This window comes from Tamandua tetradactyla, chromosome 24, assembly GCF_023851605.1.
Source record: "Tamandua tetradactyla isolate mTamTet1 chromosome 24, mTamTet1.pri, whole genome shotgun sequence".
Lineage (NCBI taxonomy): Eukaryota > Metazoa > Chordata > Mammalia > Pilosa > Myrmecophagidae > Tamandua > Tamandua tetradactyla.
Genome location: NC_135350.1, coordinates 48,360,093 through 48,382,302, shown reverse-complemented (window position 1 = coordinate 48,382,302; position 22,210 = coordinate 48,360,093). Strand labels below are relative to the sequence as shown.

At 33.9% G+C, this 22,210-nt stretch overlaps 1 protein-coding gene across 1 annotated transcript in view; it reads right to left on the bottom strand.

Annotated features, from left to right (window-relative positions):
* ANTXR2 (ANTXR cell adhesion molecule 2) overlaps positions 1 to 22,210 on the bottom strand; it is a 140,277-nt gene that overhangs the window by 50,288 nt on the left and 67,779 nt on the right. The window contains exons 13-16 of the mRNA XM_077143050.1: positions 15,435 to 15,479; positions 14,357 to 14,449; positions 9,090 to 9,257; positions 7,130 to 7,210 (exon numbers count right to left, since the gene is read on the bottom strand). Of these exons, the coding sequence (XP_076999165.1) occupies positions 7,130 to 7,210; positions 9,090 to 9,257; positions 14,357 to 14,449; positions 15,435 to 15,479 (387 nt within the window). The remainder of the gene's footprint in view (positions 1 to 7,129; positions 7,211 to 9,089; positions 9,258 to 14,356; positions 14,450 to 15,434; positions 15,480 to 22,210) is intronic.

The window sequence follows — 22,210 nt, the reverse complement described above, 5'->3', positions numbered from 1 at the left end:
GCCCTCAAAACCCATTACGAAGTTCATGTTAAGTGTAGCAGTCACTAACAGCATAATTGCAAGCTCTGAAAACATTTGAAATACCAAACCTCTTAAGTGAAGGTTTCACTTTGCTCTGAAACACCCACAAATGAATTACACTTTGGTAAGTATGATGGGGAATCTAGAGGCAATGTGACACAAATCTCTGCTATCGGGATGCTGATTTTAGCCAATTTGAAGATGAAATGGTTTACCAGCACAGAATACAAGTGATTTGTAAGCATAATGGCATTCAGAGTGATCCTTAGGCGTTCGTTTTAGGATGATTAAAGGGGACTCCATTGAAGAGGGTAAGGTCGGTTTGTTTTAAGCATGAAAACTTAGAAGGAAGACTAACAGAGAAGTGAACATAAATCCAGAACTAGTGACATAAAGAAAGGCCAAGCCACCATGCCATGCCACTGAAGTTATCAGACATCAGGATTTTCCGGGTGTCATTTAAATGACTCTATGCTACATTTGTTCTCAGATTTTTTTTTAACATTACTGTAGATTTTTAAAATTTAGAGGATTGACATTGAATTCTGCTCAAGAATCGACATTTTTTCCAAAGCACCTACTACAGATAATTTTAAAACATGAAAATTCTACCTGCCCAATTATCAAAAGTCCTCTTGATATAGTAAATTTAGCTTAATTGAAAACTTGCTATGTTATTACACCACTGAATGATGAAAACTTTGCCATACAATAGATTCTCTCCCCAGGCTATTGCTCCCTAACTACCACTGTCCCAAAGATTATCTTTGAGTTAGCATCTTTCCTTTATCTCCCAGTGGTAGCACAGCTATTCTATTGGGTGAGGGAGTCTAAATTTTATGAATGATAATAGTTTATATCATTATAGTATCCTTATTATCTTACCATACTATGGAGCGCTTACTTGTCGGGCTAATATTCTAACCATTTCTACTGTGTCATATTTATGTTTGCAATATTCCCAGTAAAATTAAACAAACTCTTGAACTTTCTTTCTGGCTGAATCTGGGCGACAGAGGGAGGAAAAATTCAAAATAAGAAAACTGCTTGACTTAAAAAGTAATTCTTGGGCGGGCCGCGGTGGCTCAGCGGGCAAGAGTGCTTGCCTGCTATGCCGGAGGACCCCGGTTCGATTCCCGGCCCCAGCCCATGTAAGAAACAAACAAACAAACAAAATATAATAAAACAAGAAAATGTTTAAAGATGTCTCCCTTTCTTCCTCCCTTCCTTCCTTCTATCCTTCCTTCCTTCTCTCTGTCTTTCCTTCCCTTCCTCCCTCTCTCTTTAAAAAAAAAAAAAAAAAAAGTAATTCTTACTATTTGAATTAAAAACTTATTTTTAATACACAATTTTAGGTATGATACTTTCAAAATTACAAAGGAAATTAGAGTCAATGCAATTTTCCAAATTTTGTTTAACTAAAAATTGCATTCATCTTCAAAGATCTAATCCAATTTTCTCCTCCATGTAATAAGAAAACATTATGACATAAGTTTAAAAACTAACTGACAATGTATGTACCTACCTTGTGGGTGTTGCTAAGAATTCTTCTATTACAGTGTATAAATTTATGCCGCCTTACCATGAATGTGGGAATGTGGTCTGAAGGTTAACATAACCTAGAGCACAGCCAAGAAGCTCCTTAGAGATTTAAATGGTTTGTGGAACAACTCCAAAACTAGTCCTGTGCTTTCTTCTTTCTTTGTCTTTCTGTTTCTCTAACTCTCCCTTTCCAAAAATACAAAGACGCATGGTAATGCATCATTTATAAATTATCTTGTTATTGTAAAAACAAAACACTGCTTTGAAAACCAAACAAACTCCTGCTGCGGACTCCAGCGTGTTTGATGGAAGCTCTTCAAAAGAGTCCACGGCTTAATGGAGGTTGTTTATGTGGAGACTTCGATCTGTACCTGCTGTCCCCTGTCACTCCCAGGAAACTTGGCGGCAGATGTTGCAGCGTTAAGTTGTCTCTGAAGTGGCTTTCTGTCCTCGTCTCCTCACCGCAACAGAGTCAAACTGCATTAGATCTCTTTATTTGTGCCTAAGGCAAGTTTGGGAGTGCAGCTGTGTCCAACCCCGTTCCTACCTTTGGTGTTTCAGGCCTCCAGGCAGAGAGTGCGAGACCAAAACGGTTCTGCCGCTCTCAACTACCTCTGCTGACAATCCAGCCGCTCGCTGTGAGCTGAGGAGGCCGCTGCCGCTGCTGCAAACAGATGTCGGCGACAACCTGCTAGCTTACACCTGGACGCGCAGCCCTAACATCGCTCGCTGTGAGCTGAAACATTCATGACTCGGAGGAGTTCCAGCTGCAATCAAAGCCTGTGCCTGGTCTGTGTGCGCCCGCGGGCCGGGTCACCTCGGCAGGAGCTAGTGGTGAGCAGAAAGGTAGCAGGAGCTAGGGATGAGCGAAACTGCTTTGATACTTTATTGCCTGAACTTCAGTTACTTGATCAAGGACTTCAATTCAGCAAAGTCTACAAATGAGCCCGCTGCGGTCTTTGCGCCATAAAAGGAGAGTATTTGGCTTGAAATTCGGCTTGACAGGACTGGCAAAATAAATGTGCATGACTCTAGGTTTTGGCGTATGTATGCTGATTTGTTTATTAAATTAAAATCTCAAGAGACAGAATCTGCAGTAAACAACTTATAAATAAATGGCAAGAAAAAATGCCGTTGGTTAGGCAGAGGCTGTGGCATTTTGGAACTATAGGCCACAAACTGAAAAAGACATTGTTTGTCTCAAGCAGCATTGTTTGTTCTGCCTTATTTATTTGTCTTTGAGAGAGTAACTATTACTTCCTTTATAATTCAGATAATAGAAAGCATTCTCATTTATTTCTTGAAATATTAAACAAACTGCATGCATTTTCAATGACTAGAAAGTTCAAAAATTGTCCTAATATTCATAATGTACAAATTGCTTTATAATAACAGACAAACACACATACACATAAGCCCTTTTCTATTATGTAAATACCTTGTAAGAAGCATAATCATCCATAAATATACACATGCATATACACACTCATACATTTATGAGCATAAGGAAATAATTTTCTAAATATATATAGCAATTTACATGTTAAAAAGGTTTCTATTTTCAAAGATTTGGCTTTGAATGACCAATAACATTTGTTCCAATGAATTATTTGCTGTGCAAAGACCAGCTTTTTAGATGGAATCAATGTATTTAATCTAAGCTGATACAGTACCATCTACAAATTTCCTGAAGTTTAATAAGAAAATACAAAAGTAATAAATCAAGCAGTTTGAAAAGACAACTAACATCTCTAATATATATAAACATAAAATATATGTATGCATATATAGATACACATTTACAAATGAAATTTTTCACTAATTAGACTGAATTCAATGTTTCACTTAAGCAATATTTGACTAGTTTCAGGGGAGTAAAGATGCAAATGAAAGCATTTTACTCTTCCATATGCTTTGGAGCCCAATCACAGGAGAGTGTGGTTAGCTAGAGCTATCAAAAGAACTCCAGGATTACTTTTTCTCATCCAATGATTATATCCTGGCATACCTTGAAAATTAAACACATGTGCAATGCACACACACACACACACACAGCACACAAACAAATACTTTTTGCTTGAAATATCTCTTCAAGCAAAAAAGAAAATATTTACACAACTAATAGATGTTATATATAAACAACCTTGTATACTATTGCCTGGCTTGAGACCCTGTCCCCCTTGGAGTGCAAACCATTAAAAAGTTTGCCAGGGAAGTAGAGGGAGGATACTGCCACGTGGACATCCTTATCCTCTTAAATTTAAATTTTCTGTACTCTAACTTTATGAGAGAAATGATGTCTAAATAAATTTGTGAAAATCATAAAGTTCACTCAGTTTAATTTTTGATAGCTAAGCCAACTAGTTACAATAAGTAGAAGGTAACAGTGAGCCAAGCAAGGTCTTCTCATGCATAGATAAGGCATTACCAAAGCAGATTATTCCATTCTAATGTCATGCAACAATATTAGCTATACCAAATATAATCTAAATCCCTGAGCCTCTTCCTGCCTCTGGGTCCTCATTTTCTTATTGAGTATTACTATAAATTCCTCAAATGAAAGATATTCTAAAGCAAAAATAATTGGATGTTAAGAAATACTATGTGCCCTTTTTTTCCTAATATTGAAATAAAATTTGTGGGATGTTAGAGGCTCAGTATACACTAACTTATGTTTGCACTAGCAAACACAATTTCAGTTAAACATATAATTAAATCTTACATTTTTGGATTATATATTTGGTATATTTCAGTTATTGTAAAGACTTTTAAATAAAATCCATCAAAATATTTAATTATGATTAAGTGTCCTTTTTTGGCACAAGTATCACAATCACATAATTTGCCTTTGCCAATATAGTTAATGTGTTCATGAAGATGGGAACAGGCAATTGAAAGTCTTCATTAATTCGAGTATATTTGATAGAAAAGAAAATTAGCATAGTATATAACTGGATTAAGGATTTAGCAAATCAAAAGTAAAGGCATGATGGAGATTGATGTGTTTAAGAAGAAACAAAGAGGAAAAAAGAAGATGGATGAGTGGATGGAAGGCAAAAAAGAACAAAAGCATTCTAGAGACCATACGACCAGAATATTTTAATAATTTCCTAAAACATAATGGAAACATAGAAGTGCTGCGACTTCTTAGTTGCCCTAATAAAAATTAGAAAGCCAATTTTGCTAATGTTGTAACATATTTCTTGGTGTATAATTCTATAACTTAATCTTTGGAAAAATATGTTATATAGGTGTGTTTGAATAAGGAATTTATACTAGGAATTAATTCTAGCAAAAAAAGGAAGATCTGATTAGTGATATGGAATTGACATAGAAACAGATATTCTTAATGATCTTTGTGAAAACATGGAAAATGAAGAGATGACAAATAAAAGGGTAAAGATTCTTAGCTGTCTAAAGGACATATGTTATTAACTATACATTTCACATTGAACCCCAGATTAAACTAATAATATATATTATAAAATGCAAGACACGTGAAAGAAATACTAGTGCAAAAGAGCAAATTACGTCATGCTTACTTATCAAGTAATTTTGTGTGATTGGTTTATTTGGATGGGGAATTCATAAATACACTTGTATCTTAAATTCATTACAGAATTTAACTGAGGTTACACTGTTGGGTGAGTGCCTAGCTTTACCACAGTAATGTGGTGTCAACTAACTGTGGAGTAGCCATTGAGGTTGGAAGAGTGGCTTGAAATAAGTGACATAAATCTGCAAGTGATAAAACTCTGGAAGCCATAAAGCTAAAAAGAATAGGTATTATGATGAAAATCAAATCAGACCGTGTCAGGTACACACAGAATTATAATAGACATTTGATGGAAAAACAAGTGAATTAATTGATTCAGTAATTGACATATACTTAGCTTAATGTAAAGTTCTGTAAAGTAAAAACAAAAGCAAGAACATAAATAGTACAGTTGTAGAATGGAAAAAACAGGGTTTTAGCTAATTACATTCAATCAAGATTTACCATTTTTTATCTATACTTCTGAAATCTAAAATCTTTGAAAACTGAATGTTTTGTCTTAAATTTGGCACCAAGATCAATTTGGAAGTGAAACCTGACCTGAACTAACCTGAGACTATCTATAGTCTATATTTATCCACCTTTTATAATTAGTATTTTTGTTCAAAATGTCTGAATAATGCAACGAGATGCTGCTTTAAGTAACATGACCTTCCTAAAATCTGAAAAATTCTGAATTTGAAACAAGTTGTACCCATCCCTCAGTAGTGCCTAATGCCTCTTTACCTGAATATATTTAAACCAAAAATATTTAATTAAATTAAAATTAGTAGGAAGGATGAAAGGCTAAGCGTAAATTTTAATGATGATAGCTAAGAGTATATAAAGTATCAGCAGGAGGGCATGGATCATTGTCTGTTTCTGCTGCCTAATATCTCTTCAATGCTAGCACAATACCCAGCACTTAAAGAGGTGAAAATGAGCAAATAAATGAAATAGTGCCCAGCATGGGAGAGAGAAAAAACTGAGGGTATACATGAAAACAATTTTGAAATATGTAAAATGGAGATCTGGGATGTCAAAGATGAAGTAGGTTTGTTCTATATTGTTCCAGAAACAGAACTCCAGATCAGACATGAATTTAAAGAGATGAAATTTAATTAACAATAACTTTTTTATTAAAAGTTGGGTAATGGAAGGGCTGCTTCATAAACAGGTTAATTCTCTCAACCTATTATCCTAGCAAACAGGAAAATTTTATTCAACTGGATTTCCTAAACAGTTGAACTCTGATTTTAAAAATTTCCTCCATCTCACAGCAGATTTTTAGGATTTAGATCCTTTTGTGTTTTAAACACTGATCTAGAACCTTATAACATTAAATATCACTTAGCTTAGCACAATATAATAAATATTAGTGTCATTAATTAATTCATCTTTAAAAAAAATAGCGTATCAGGCCTGAGTGAACCTAAAGATCTCTGAAGCTGAATGACAGGCTTCCCTTCCTTCTTAAAACAGAATAATGATCATGCAAACCCAAAGAGATGATCCTACCATCATGAATTGCACTGATGTCTCTGAACCCAAATTGTCCACTGGTATATAAGAAAATGTTTTAAGAAATTTTTCTTAGATTACTGTAACAGGAAATAGTGCCAACATATTATGGAAATTATAAGAGTAGAATCATTCTAATCAAATTTCTAAAAGCAAATAAGCCTCAAATGGGCTTCCGTGGCAAGAAAAAAATACCTATCTAGATCACCATTGCTGGTTTCACTAATGTTTCATAACTTTAAGTGCACTTTCATATACTTGTGAAATTGGATTACATCAATTGTTGGAGACAGGGAAACACATTTACACCTAGTGAAACTGAAGCTCTGGAGCATTTTTCCTAGGCCTCATTGCTAGTAAATGGTAGAGAAAGACTTCAACTACTAATTACCAATCTGTCCTTCCCATTGGGTAAAAACCTCAACATGTCTTTCAAGTTAAAGGCTGAAGCAGTCAGTACGCTTGTAACAGCATGTGTACAAATTACCGTAACTGGAAAGTATTACAAACCTCATCTCCTTCCTGCGGTCGCATCAAGGAAACCCTGTCATACTGCCGACGCAGCAATGCCCAGAGCGCATCGAGTCGCCCCTAAAAGAAAACAGGATTTGTAAATTCCCAAGGAATGTACGCAATCTTACAGGGAATGGAATCAATCTGTTTACTGAACAAATGAAGAGTCAAAATGACAAAAATAATGCATTTTTCTCTATCTCTGTTTCTTTTGTAAAGTAAGCTAATAAAAACTTGGAGAATTTTATTCTGAGGAAATATTCAGCCGTTTGAATGTAAGATGAGTATCTGTCATTTGATCTACCCTCACTTTTACTCAATTTCAATTTTCTACACTTCTAATTTTTAACTTATTTGTCTCTGTGAACCTTCTTTTTCCTTGCTTCCTAGTAATTTTATTCTGTTAAGAAATTTTCTGAAAGTAGATCTGATAAGGAGTGAGGTGAAACAAGTATTTTTTTTTTTTTTTTTTTTTTTTGCATGGGCAGGCACCCGGAATCGAACCCCGGTCTCCGGCATGGCAGGCAAGAACTCTGCCACCAGCCACCATTGCACTGCCCAAAACAGGTACCTTTGAACACCTCAGGTGAGAATATAAATTGGAGTAAGACATTTGGGGAGCAATTTTGGCAGTATCTATCTAGAGCTTTAAAAATATTCACATCTTTTGGGCTCCTAGAATCTACCCTAAAAAAACAAAACACCCCAATATGCAATTCACTAATCTAAAATTTTGACTTCCTGGCATCCAAATCTCACCTAAAGTATTGTTTTGAAAAATTATAGTTGGGGATATTTACTCAGTTTATCCACTTCTCTACATTCTAAATCTTCTCCTTATAGTGCCTACCATGTGAGAGAGAAAACTGCAGGAATACATGAAAACAATTTTGAAATATGTAAAGTGGAGGTCTAGCATGTTGAGATTTGGCTCCCTGTGAAATTGTTTTATAGAACTGGATTTTGTCATGTTGCCACTGACCTACACTGAGGTATAAAAGTTGCATATATAATGTGAAAAGATTGTTAGACAGGGGTTATCTTTCATAGGTCCCCAGAAGGAAAATTCCCCCGTGATCTCAGTTCAAAGAGAACTTGTGCCTCCTAGATCCAACCTTGAAGCATGCTTTCATCTCATGAAACTATGAATCTTATAACTGATATCATGCTTTCTACTTTGTGACTGTGAAATCAATTGTTCATTTTTATATTTCTATATTTATGTAATAAATTGTATTTATAGATAAGCTGTCTCAAATGCTTTATAACGTGAGTCAGTATAAATCTTTTTTAAGGAAGAAATAAAGTATTTCCAAAAAAATATAATATCTGAAGTATTACTTATAATAGGCCTAATATTGGAAATTATATCTTCAAAAATAAATAATACATGACTATGCAACTGAATATTATAAATCCATTAAAAGTAAAGACAAATAGTTTGTAATGACACAGGCAAATGCTTATATTACATGAAAAAATAGAATGAAATAGTTTTACATAAAGTATAAAATCATACTTTTTAAAAAGAATCTTCCTTTAAAAAACTGGGAGGAAATAATCACTTCATGGTGAAATAGTGTCAATATTTTTTTTCCTTCCTGAATAAAAATAAGTATTTTAACTATTATACTGAATGCATTTAGTGCAGCAATCAATTGCAAGACTATTTTCATACTGTCTTATTCAACCAAAAATCACAATATTCTATAATTATAAAATGATAAAGACATTCATTAAAGCACAAGTAACACATAGCAATTAAAATAATTCCTCATCCAAAACAACTCATTGATTTAAACGTGATCCTAAACGTCTAACTGAATTCTTCAGTTATCTACCCCTCTCAGACAGTGATTTGGTTCTACTTTAGATGGTTGGGGGATGGGGGGTGATCTAAACAACTACAGTTTCTCCCCAGGGTTGAAGTTAAATTACACAGAATTTGTGCAATTACCTTAATTGGCGTGTACCACTTTGTCTGAGGAGGCTGGTGTGTGGGTTTGGATCGAGGTGGTCTCGGCCGAACAGGTTCCTCTGGTTCATCAGGAATCGTCACCACAGCATTTTTGGCTTTCTCTAGTCTTGCGCCTTCTTCAGTAGATCCTTTATCTCCCCAACGAACCTTTAAAACAAAGGTGAAATATTAGTCTCCCACACACAGTGTCAAGAGAAACAAGTGCATATTTAGCCAATGGTTCTTGGGCCACTATCTCTGATGTGAAAGAAGAGGACCAAGTATACTGACTCCAAATTCCTCCTCTCCTGAGGTTGGAAATGTTTCTAATCACTCCTTACATATTTAATATTGAGATCCTAGGCAAAACACCCTTGGTAAGTATCTGGAATCAACTAAACTTGAAGCAACCGTTTCTCCATGGTTTCAAAGAGGAAGTCATTTCCTGGTTTCCATATGAAATGCATGATGGTTTGTAGTTCTGTTCTCTAATTAGGCATCTTCCTCTAGAAGGTAAATACATACCCATACAATTGCACTGATGACCCTCCCTGGGGGAAACTGAGGATGATAGATGATGATGATAGTTAACTTTTATTGCATGATTGCTATGTGCCAGACTCTCACAACAATGCGATATGGTAGATACTATACTTTTTTCTTTGCAGAGGACCGACCGAGTCTAGGCACAGAGATGTTCAGTGACATGTCCAAAGCCACCCAGCTTATTAAGCAACAGGGCAGGATTTGAACTTAGGAAATCTGGAAAGTTTCAAATAGGTTTGTATTTTACAAATGTATGTCACACAAAGGAGTTAATTATTCCTTTCAAACTTTTCATTAAGTTTGATTAAGGCAAAAAGTATGATATAAACATCTAGCATTTCAGAGTAAAATAATTGTAGGTGATTTTTTTTTTCCTTTTTATGTAAAGTAGCTTTCAGTCTTCAGTTCCTCTGCTCACCTATGCTCACTTGAAAATGTTTTTTGACATATGGACTTTTCAATGAAGAAGGCATATGTTTTTTTCAGAGAGACCAGATAAATCCAGAAATTTTAGGGAATTTCCTTCTCTGGAAACTCCTAAAATTGAAAAACCGCAGGGTCAAATGATTATTTTCATTTTGCAATAACCAAAAATTAAGGGCCCACTCTAAGCCAAATTTTTTTAATGTATTGGCATGTGAATAGACATGTCCCTTGGGTAAGTGAGAACCGTGAAAAGTCCTATAAAAACTAAGGACGTTGCCAGAGACCACAAAGATAAGAAAGTGCAGCTCTAAAAAGAAATATAAAGGTCTATCCAGGGCATATTATGACATCCCATAGTAAAGCGATGTCTACAAAAGAAAAGAAATTAAAGATTTTTAAAGCATTTTAATGACCTGAGTGAGTGGGTAGGGATGCTGATGATTACTGTTCATAGACAGAACTATTCACAGCTCTTTGATAAGGCTACTTAGATGTTTCTAACTTTTATACTACAATTTTAGAATGGCTTTCAATTTCAAGTGGACCCTGCTGAGTCATTAAAATGTATCTGTATCTTTCAGTGTGATCAATGGTACTAGAATGTTCTTTATGAGGCTGTTAAAATTGTTTTAAACACCATTAAACCCTTAGAGCTAGAGAGTTGGCTTTCATTCCAGAGAAATGACCTTCTCTTTCAAATCACAATGCCTTTACCTAGATAAACTAAAACTTATAAAATCTTTAGATATATCAAAATTCAATTAAAAACTCTAAAACCAGAATACACAATTTTAAGGGAAAAATCAACAACATAAGGAAGAATACAGTTAAGGAAACAAGAATTTCATATCTCAGAGAAGTCATTCAGGAAGAAATAAAAGTAGATAAAATTCACATCCATTCAGGGATTATAAATTTTTACAAATACTGCTCCCCATGCTAGGATTCATGGTTGATATCATGGAGGGAATGGCAATCATAGTCTTCCAAGCATCACTGACACCATTCTCAGATAAAGAAAATAATACAGTTGATCTTGAGTCCCACCCAATGCGGCATTCCTAGGGACCCAACCATCAAAGGACTATACTTGTGAAATATAGTTGCTGAAGATCTGAAGGATAATAATTAAATTCACTAGCATTGTTTCATGGCGTAGCTTTGTCATTGCCATTATAGCCACCATCACAAATAACACAACAAAGAATTCTCACTCAATCTCTAAGTCTAATAGTAGGATCTTTTTAAGAGACTATGAGATACTTAATAATTTTCTTAAAATTCTTAAAAGAAATGAAATCTATGTGTATGTATGTATATATGCATAAATATATGTACATATATGTGTGTGTATACATTTTAGTATGTTTATATTTCAGTATATATTTTATATATAATACGTATATCTTTAGTATGTTTTTAGTTAGACTATATTGAGATTGTTAAAAGGGGTAAAACATGAGAATATTGCTAAAGGGAAGCTTACAGAATTAATATCTCTGGATTTACTATGGAAGAAAAGTTAAGTACAATCTGATAGCTAAATTCTTCCAACTCTACGTGGTTTGCATTATAAACAATGAAGTTCCATAATTTCCAGAGAGTATTTGGATGAGTAGGCGCTTGTATCACAGAGAAGCAATTTCAGGATGGAGAAAAGAAAAACGTTTTCCTCCAATTGGCAGAAGCATGCATTTGAAGTCATTAGCTATTGTGGATGAGTTGTGCTAACAGCTGTTATTAACATCAGCTCAGTTTCAGCTTTCTGCAAATTGCCATTACCATAGTGCTTAAATATTTAATTTAAAGGAGAAGAAAGAAAACATTTTAGGTAAAAATCCTTATACTGTCTTTAACTAATCTTAGTCGTGAAGATTTGTTCTTTAATTTAGATGGGCACAAAATTTCTATAATTCCTTTTACTTTCCCCCCAGTTTAAGGTTTGATTGTTGTTGCTTTTTAAGTATATATGCTTTCCAGGTGTGAAAAGGGATACTTCTAAAACAGAATTTATTTTCTATTTTCCATTCCAAGTTTAAATAAGTTTATATTTAAGAAAGTTTAACAACACAATTCTCAGTTTCAGAGAATATAGTTAAGCCTTACAGAATAGCTCAGCCATACTTAAATATTTGAGAAATCAGTTAAAATAAAAAAGAGATTTTTGCACATTGTTTTTTCCCCCATAAAACACCCATATTTGCTTTCTCATTTTTTTCCTCATTCATATAAATTGATGAGATACTCCATGTAAAGTAACCAAAATTAGGGCTAAAATGGGCCCAGATTCATGAAAGGTAGCTGAGTTCTTTTCACAAATTTTCCTCAACTGAGAAAGACAGGTGATATAATTTCACATATTAAAAACGAATAATTTTTGAAACCGTAAATGTGGGTTACTCAGGGAAACATATGAGCACTTGGTCCTCCCCTTGGACATAAACATAAATCCATGTTCTTTTTAACCAAGGACCCATTCAGAGACTTATGAACATTCTTTCCTTTCCTTTAGAAATCGGCACAGTCTTTGGAACACTGAAAAAGGGACTTTAAAAAAAACAGCTAACATTTATTCCTAATGTTTTCAGAAGAAAAATTATTTATTTGAGGATCATGTAGCATTTTGCATGTATAAATTCCAAAATGGAATTACGTGTATTATTATGAATGAAGTGCAGGCGCACTGTCGAGAAATTAGAAAATAATAGGGAAATACACAGCAAAAAATGAACATCACTCCATCCAAACTTAACCTACTAGCATTTTATTACATAATGCCAAACCTTTTATCCCCTTATATACTTCTTTTTATTCACACATTTTGGAAGGAAGCTGAATAAAATAAAATTAAATTGTGATGGATCATCCGTGAATGTCTGTATCTAACTATATATAGAACATCCAATCCACTCTTTCCCCATATCTCCAAGCCAAGAATGTCACAAGTTGAAAGAAGATGGCCTTCCTTCTCTGTCAAACAGCAAGAGGTAGATTAACAACAGCACCATGATCTCTGTACTATTTGATATTCCCAATTACACCATGTGAACATATACACAATATTCTCTAAAAGACAAACTTAATAGCTACTAGCACCTGCCTTTTACAATGGCTTATTGGCAATGAGGTACCTGCCTCAAAGGGTATTTCAGCAATAATGTGACAATGTGGCAAGCTCTTAGGGAAAATGTGCATGTGTTGTTTTAAAATCTAATATGGTCAAAAAAGTGAGAATTACTGTCAGATGATCTGAATAAACACTTTAGCAATAACAACCACGTTAAGTAAGTCCGGGCCTCTTTGAAGAACACTGAAATTTATTCTGAAAAGGGGACATTCTTACTGGGAATCTGAATTTTGTTGAAATGTATAAAAAGAAAATTTCGACAGTTGATGTTTGTGAATTAACTTATTTAATTTTGCTGGCAGTAATGGCACAAAGCAGGTATGCCCTTAGGAGACATAAAATGACTGCAAAATACAGTTAAGAGATAAAGTTAAAGGATAGCTAATTAGGAGAAAAAGCCAGAATCTGCATTTTATAGTAAAGTTAATTATTCAATAAGAAAATTTCTCAAATTGCTCCATGAGAACGGATATTAAACTGTTTACACTGTTTTCAAGGGCTTGGTACTGGCAACGATTGTTTATTATTAATTAATTCATTACCTTGAAAAATATTTCTCTGATGATGAAATTTTTTAAATATAACATGAAAGTTCAAATTGAATCCACACTTTGAGCCAATGTAAAAGAACTATTGAAGAAAAAGGGTCAATAATGTTATAAATGATCCTTAATATTAATTATATAATTCCATTTGTGGTAGCTAAAAGAGGTTAAAAGTCCTAAAAGTGCTTCCTATATATTTGTGATAAGGTCATATCCAGTATATTGAATATTTTAACAGAATCTCCTCCAATGGTACATGGCTATCAGATCTTCTCAAAGACAAGCATTGTTGCAACTTCAAGTGGCTGGCTTCCCTAAAGTTAACATTCTGTGCTGTAATTTTTTCCAAAATTACTAAGAAAAGCCCTAGCTTTGTTTAGCTGTTCAGAATTCAGACGTCTTATCAATGGAATTCTTTGAGTAATAAAGCCAGTCCTTGAACAGTATTGAAATGGCTAAAATGATTCCATAGGAAAAAAAGCATTCTAGAAAAGACTCAGTGTTGAGTATAAATGGATGATACTATGCTACTGAATCACGAAAAGCAGTTTCCATGGTTTAATAGTCCCAGAATACATATTACAGATTAGCAAACTACTTCTTTTTTTTCCAATGTTACTGACCTCCATTCTTTTAATTCCTCCAACCCCTCGACCACCATAGTACGAAGCATCCACAGTTGGCCATTTCTTGTTAGGCAATGGCTCTTCTTCTTCCTAAGGAGATGCAATTTTTTAAAATGAACTTAATTAATTTCTTAAAATATTCTTTAGTCAGAAATGGCTCAAATTTAAACATTTTTCTGAATGCCACTGAAAAAGGTTTCGTGTAATAAAAATTGCATATAGGGTATACGATATATTTTTGCTTCAGGCAGAAATTTCAAGTGTAGTTCTACCGATATGAGGACTTCATCCTTCCTCAAATTTTCAGAATTTCCCTTATTACAAAAGAAGGTGGCAAGGAGTTGCTCCTTAACTATAAACATCATTTGCTTATGCTGAATCTATTCATCACTTCATATTTTAAAAGACAGAACAGATTAAAATCAGGTCAGCATTTCAGTAAAAATTTAAAGCATCAACATATGTGTAAGTTTGACTTCTGTGAAATGTGTACTAAAAAGATAGGTAGTGTAGAAGCTTTGAGAATGCACAGTACTAGTATATTCCATATTTTGTGTTGTTAACACTATTTTGGCTAATAAATGGAGTAATAAAAAGGCAATACTCATTTTAAAGAACACAATAACATTTTTTTTTTTTTAACATGGGCAGGCACCGGGAATCGAACCCAGGTCCTCGGGCATGGCAGGCAAGCATTCTTACCTGCTGAGCCACCGTGGCCCTCCCACACAATAACATTTTTAACTTAGATTAGATATTTCAACTTTCTTTGTAAATATTTGTAAATAAGGGGCACCAGAACTATTGGTATAATACTATAATTTATATTAAATGCCTACATATTATTGATCCCTACGGCCACTCTGTCTTTACCAATGTATGAAGTTCCCATTCCTCAAGCATATGAATGAAATCATTAGAAGAAAGGTAACAATTAAATTTCATAAATCCCAAAGACAATATAGATAGGTATCCTAACAATCTAAAACCAATGAAATCTAACTTGGAAGTAACATATAATTACAAAAACAAGAGAAAAAAAGCACCCAAACCACTTTATTAGACCCTCATTTACCTCCTTCGGTGGAGATGGCGGTGGTGGAGGAGGATCCTTGATAACCTGTCCAAAGGAAAACAAAATTCAAAGGTAAAAATTTTTGTGGTATAAGAAAACAAAAAAAGATGTAGAAAGATAGTTAGTAAAATAATGTGATAGCTCCAATATGTTCCACAGTGAACTTTCCCTGCCAATATTTATTCCCCTCCTGACTTTGGGCTGACTTGTTAATAGCTTTTGACCAACGCTATGAAGCAGAAGTAGTGCCATGTGACTTCAAAGGCTAAGTCAAAAGAAATTTTTGAGCTTATCCTGACACCCCTGGAGAACTCACTCTGGGGGAAACAAACTACCACGTAAGTAATCTACCCTGAGAGCAGAAGCTGTGAGAAAACCCAGGGAGAGAGAACCCAGGCAGTTCCTAGCTTTTCAACTGAAATGCTAGACATAGAAGTCAAGAAGCCATCCTGGGCATCCAGTCCAATCACGTTTACAAGTGACCCCAGACCAGTTGACATCTGCTACAATAATATGAGAGTGCTTAAGTAAGAATCTCCTAACTGAACAGTCTACCTACAGATCTGTGAGGGCAATTCTTTACCATTCAAAGCCACTTAGTTGTTATTTTTAGGTGGCACTAGATAACAAGCACCTAAAAATGCATAAATCTCCTTTCACACACATTAGTTCATTTTATGATGTGATGCGAATAATATTAGCTTCATTTTATAGCTGGATAACAAGAACAAAAAATGTTTAATAATTTGCACAAACTTTAACAAAGTGTTTTTTCTGATGTCAGCACCCCCCTCAAATTTTCACTAAATTACAGTATGTTCCTCTCAAACATAATAGGAATGTACTAGCAAAATTGCAAAATTTTCCTGCTATGACTCATTGACACTTTTTCATAATTCACAACAAAAAAGTTATTTTGCTTTGGATGACATGATATGGATATAGATATATTCTCCTTCCCACCTTTTAATCTAGAAACATATACATGTTTCAGCCAAGATTCCTGTCCTGTGAATCATTACTTGATATCTCTTCTCATGAAATATATATATTGTTAATTCTTTGTGTGAAAGGAAATGGAGTCTAAAGTCTAATTTAGAATACTGTGTACTGGTCTGGGATAACAGGACTTTCAACCATGACGTTAGAAAACCTTTGACCAAATGCCAATGACTTCTGGTAATACAGATACACACCCAGATGTCTATACTGAAAGGACTGCTTGAAAATACAGCTGCTTTATTTCATCTAATGTCAAATACTTTGATTATATTCTTAAATTTTTCAAAGTTTAAAACAATAGAAACTTGTAAAATAAATATCAGCAAAGAATTATTATTACTAAGGTATGTTACTTTATCATGGGTATGTTTTTAAAAGATTGCTTATCATTGAAAGGTAATGCTGAAGTAATTTTTAGATGAAAGGATAAATTCTGACATTTTCATCAAAACAGTTTGGGATGGCAAAGTGAAAGTCCTTGAAGCTCAGTGATGGAAACATGGGGATTTATTATATTTACCTCTCTCTTTGTACATGTTTGAAATTTTCCATAATGAAAAGTATTTTTAAAATCTGATGTTGTTAGTAATTTCTGTATTTATAATAGTTTTATCTCAAATTCTAAATTAGGAAAAATACAGACAGTAACTACAATACACAGAAATAATTGAACAAGAAATGCTTTAATTTTTATTTTACCCTTTAAGTTAATTCAGGTTTATTTTCATCAATAAACATCAGTTCTTTTTAATAGCTTGAAGGATAAAAACCTGTAATGTTTTAGATAGCTCAGAAATAAATGGCAGTGAATGATTAAGATTAAAAATAAATGGATGTCAGTGCCTGAGAGATTTCAGAGTTTAGAGGTTATCCTGGAGGTTATTCTTATGCATTATATTTATATAATCTATAACCTTTTTAGATTAAGGTGTATTAGGCTAGAAGGAAGTGCCTAAAACTGTAGAGCTGTGTACCAATAGCCATGTTTCTTGAAGATGATTGTATAATGACACAGCTTTCACAGTGTGACTGTGTGTTTGTGAAAACCTTGTGTCTGATGCTCCTTTTATCTACAGTATGGATAAATGTGTAAAACATATGGATTAAAAATAAATAAATAATAGGGGAAACAAATGTTAAAATTTAAAAATACATATATTGCCTAGATGGAAATACTAGTGGTCAATGAGAGAGAGGGGTAAGCGGTATGATATGTATAAGTTCTTTCTTTTTTCTTTTTCTTTGTTTTTCTGGAGTGATGCAAATGTTCTAAAAAGTGATCATGGTGATGAATATACAACTATGTGATGATATTGTGAGTCACTGATTGTACACCATGTATGGAATATTCATATATTAAGAATGTATGTGCTTGTACATTGTTGTATCAAAAAAAATTTTTTAATAAATAAATAAACAAATGAGGTAGTAAAACAAAAAGTTAAGGTTGTCTAGCTGAAGTATTTAACAAGTGTATTTACTTTATATAAGAAACACCTTATTTCACTATCAATTTACATATCTATAAATAATCAATGAAAATCAGATCTGTCAGCATTTCACATTCATCAGGTTCAAAACCAACTCAATCATCTCCTCTTAAAAGCCAACTCAATCTCCTTTCATTCTCACTTCCAGCTTCAGCCTCAATGTTTTTGCAAAATCTAAAAGTTCTCCCTCATTTCTGATGATTTCACAAAATCAATTACTATTGATTTCCAAGACTCTACTGGAGTCTTGGAAATCTCTTTCACCCCTGATGAATCCCCTAACCTCCCCAAAGTAGGGAAGATTTCCTTGGTATGCATAGATGCCTATCTTTTTCTGCCCTAGCACATATCAGAGTTAATAATTTCATCTTGCTCCAAAAAACTGGAAAACAAGTTTCCCATCTTCTTTGTGCCTCACTGTATTCAAAGTATTCAGCAGCTGTGTGGCATAAAATAGCCTTTCAAGGAAACAAGGAGGGCGGGCCACGGTGGCTCAGCAGGCAAGAATGCTTGCCTGCCATGCCAGAGGACCCGGGTTCGTTTCCCGGTGCCTGCCCATGTAAAAAATAAAAAGAAAACAAGGAAAAAGGAAGAAAGGTAAGTCAGTAGGTGAGGAAAAGGAGGGAGGTAGGAAGAGGAGGAAATATGAGGGAGGAATGGAGAAAAGGAAGGTAAAAAGGAAGGAAGGGAAGTAAAGAAGGACAGAAGTTGAGAGAAGGAGGGTAACGGACAAGGAAAAAAGGAATGATTCTTTTCATTCCATTTCTAATGTCATTATCTAAGATCATAAACTCGGGATTTTCTTCACCTTAAAATTGTCTAGAATTTTTCATCTCTTCCAATGCACATACAATCAAAAATTCAACACTCTGAAAAAATCTTACCAAGCTGCCATTGAACTATGTTTGAATTTTTCCAATAAAGAATCATATTTCTCTTCAGAGTACCTATCTAGAAGCTAATCATCTCAACCATTTCTCATGAGATGGTTCTGAGTCTTTTGATCATCTTGGTCAGTTTCTTTGCTATGTATTTATTTGAACAATATCTTTCTTAAGGTCCTAAAATCATTATAAGTGAATAAATTGTACTCAGAAAAATTGATGCATGCCATCACTCCTCAATCCATATTCAAAGCATTTTAATTAATGACATTGATAAAATTGATTGGTAGCCTATAATCACAGCAGCCTTTTTGATGGCAGCCAATGTCTACATGCATTACTTGTGCTCACTTCATAGTTAAATTATACATCTTGCTTGCTTATACATCATCTCTCTACCCCATTCTTCCTTTTCTACATAGCTAAGTCAATGTTCTCCAAACACAAGCTTAATCAGGTCACTTCCCTGCTCAGAAGTGATTGATGACTCCAACACCCAAAACTGAAATCTGTAAATCACTGAGTTTTATGGAAAGGAACATTACAAATCATGCTTCCACTCTTTCGTGAATTCCATAAAGTGCTCTTTGGAGTTCTCTCACAATAAAAGATTAAGGTAAAGCCTTCCATTCCACTAAGTCTGAGCATATGATGCATGAACTCTTAAGTATTTCCTTCTGAAGATTTCAAATTTCTGTGCTTATTACTTGTGCATATAGCACTGGTATATAAATTTCTGAGGATACAAATACTATCCCCAACCCTATTCCATATTAAATTCTCCTAAGATTACTGACCATCATTCCCCCCCATGATTTCCTTTCTTATGTCATAAACATTATCCTGGATAGTTTCTAGTTTTAACATTGAAAAATGAAAAGTTCAGTTTCTATTTAAAGTCCTCATGTGACCATGGTTGACAAGCTCACAACAGGATCATGAGGTACCTTCTGATTCCTTCTCTTCACTGATGGCTGTTTATCTGGTATCATAAGCCACAATCTAGAAAAATCAAAGCCCACTCTTCGATGTATCTGTATGAGTCAGCTCTTCTACTCTCATTTTTAAAATGCTTCAACATGGTACATACATTCAGCTCTAACATCTTGTCTGCAAACATCTCCGTGCATGCATCTCTACTCCAGCCAGACTAACAATCCCTTTGCTTCCTGCAAATAAAATGACCATTTCCAAGCTTCATCCCATCCAGCCTTTTCAGACTAGGTATCAACTTTCTATCATTTTTTTCTAGAAACCTGAGAAACCTGAATAAATGTGTATTTCTGTACAACTGAACCATTCATGATTCAGTAATTTGGGCTTATATGTTTATTTTGGGATTTTCAATTAACCCAAAAAGTATAGTTTCCTCAAGGATAATAATCATTTCTCCTTCTCCTTAACTACCACAAAACATGTTTGAATTTGAAGCTGAAGGAACTGAGAACGTTCACAACAAAAGACTATAGTCAAACTACAGATCTATAAGCAAAATACTGAAGAATATGTATATGCATTGATCATAAATGGATGCAAAGACTGAGAGATATCCATGAAACTAAAATGTTGCTAGTTCCAAGGAAAATGAAACATCAACTTTCTCTTTCAACCAATAAAATTGGAGAACTAATAAACTCAATGGCAGGTTAAAAAACATAATATAATCCTAATTTCCTTCAATGAGAAATAAATTGGATCATTGTAGGTCTATTTCAATAATGATCTCTAAGAAAATTCTAATATAAAGATGAAAAATATACTTCACAATGTTTCTACTAGGCACTTTGCTTTTAAGCATTTCCAGTAAGCATTTTCCAATGTCTAATCTTATATTAATCTAATCTAATCATTAGACAATGATTAATCTTATATATGACTAAATTGAGACCTGTGTATAAATTTAAAGTGCTTTTGAAATCCTGACAGGCATATTTTCTACTTTAATAGTGGAAACAAATCCTTAAAACAGTACCAAGAATATAAAGACCAATATGGGAGTGTAAGAAGCTTGAGGGTGTCATTTTCCCATATATTCTTTGAACAATCAGCAAAAACTGTCAAGAGCCATTCTCCTCAAAACTATGGGGAAAATACTCTGTTATGGATATACATGCGAAACCCTCAACAAGATACTAGCTAACTGAATCAAAAGGCACATTAAAAGAATTGCACACCATGATCAAGTGGGATTTATTCCAGGTATGCAAGAATGGTTCATCATAAGAAAATCAATTAATGTTATACACCACATTAATAGATACTGGGAAAAAAACACGAGGATCTCGACTGAGGCAGAAAAAAAGCATTGGAGAAATTCCAGCATACTTTCTTGATACAAACACCTAGAAAATCAGAAATAGGAGAAAAATTCCTCAACATGATAAAAAGCATTTATGAAAAGCACACCTAACATGCTTGATAGTGAAAATCTAAAAGCTTTCCCTTTAAGATCAAGAACAACACAAGGAGGCCCACTCTAGCCACTGTTATTCAATATTGTACAGGAAGTTCCAACCAGAGCAATTAGGAAAAGAAAAAAAGACATCCAAATTGGAAAGAAGAAGTAAAACGTTCCTTATTTGCAGATAACATGATCCTATATTAAGGAAGATCCTGAAAAATCTACAACAAAGCTGCTAGAGCATATAAACAGATAGAGCAAAGTGGTGGGTACAAGATTAACACCCAATGTTGATCTAATTTATAGATCTAATGTACAGAGCGTTTCTATACATTGGTAATGAAAATATGAAGAGGAAATCAAGAAAAAAAATTCATTTACAACATCTACTAAAAAATCAAAAACTGCAGAATAAATGTAACTAAGAATGTAAAGGACTTACATATGGAAAATCACAGAAAGATTGGTAAAAGAAATCAAAAGAAGACATAAATAAATGGAAGGTCCTTCTGTGTTCATGGATTGGAAGACTAAATAATAATATGACAACTTTAACCAAAGCAGTTTACAAACTTAATGCAACCCAATCAAAATTCCAGCACCATTCTTTGCGGTATTGAAAAAGCCAATCATCCATAGACATTATACAACATAAGAAAAAAGAGATAAATGGGACTTCATCAACATTAAATTTTTTTATGCAACAAAGGACTTCATCCTGAAAGGAGAAAGACAACCTACACAGTGAGAGAAAATATTTGGTATCCACATATCCAATATATAAAGAAATCCTACAACTCAATAACAAAAAAGCAAACAACCCAATTCTAAAATCTGCAAAAGACTTGAATAGACATTTTTCCAAAGAAGACAAATAAATGGCAAAAAAAAAGCACATTAAAAAATGTTCACCTTCGAGCTATTAAGGAAATGAAATCAAAACCACAAGGTAATATCATTTTACATGAACTAGAATTATTACTATTAAAAAAATTGGAA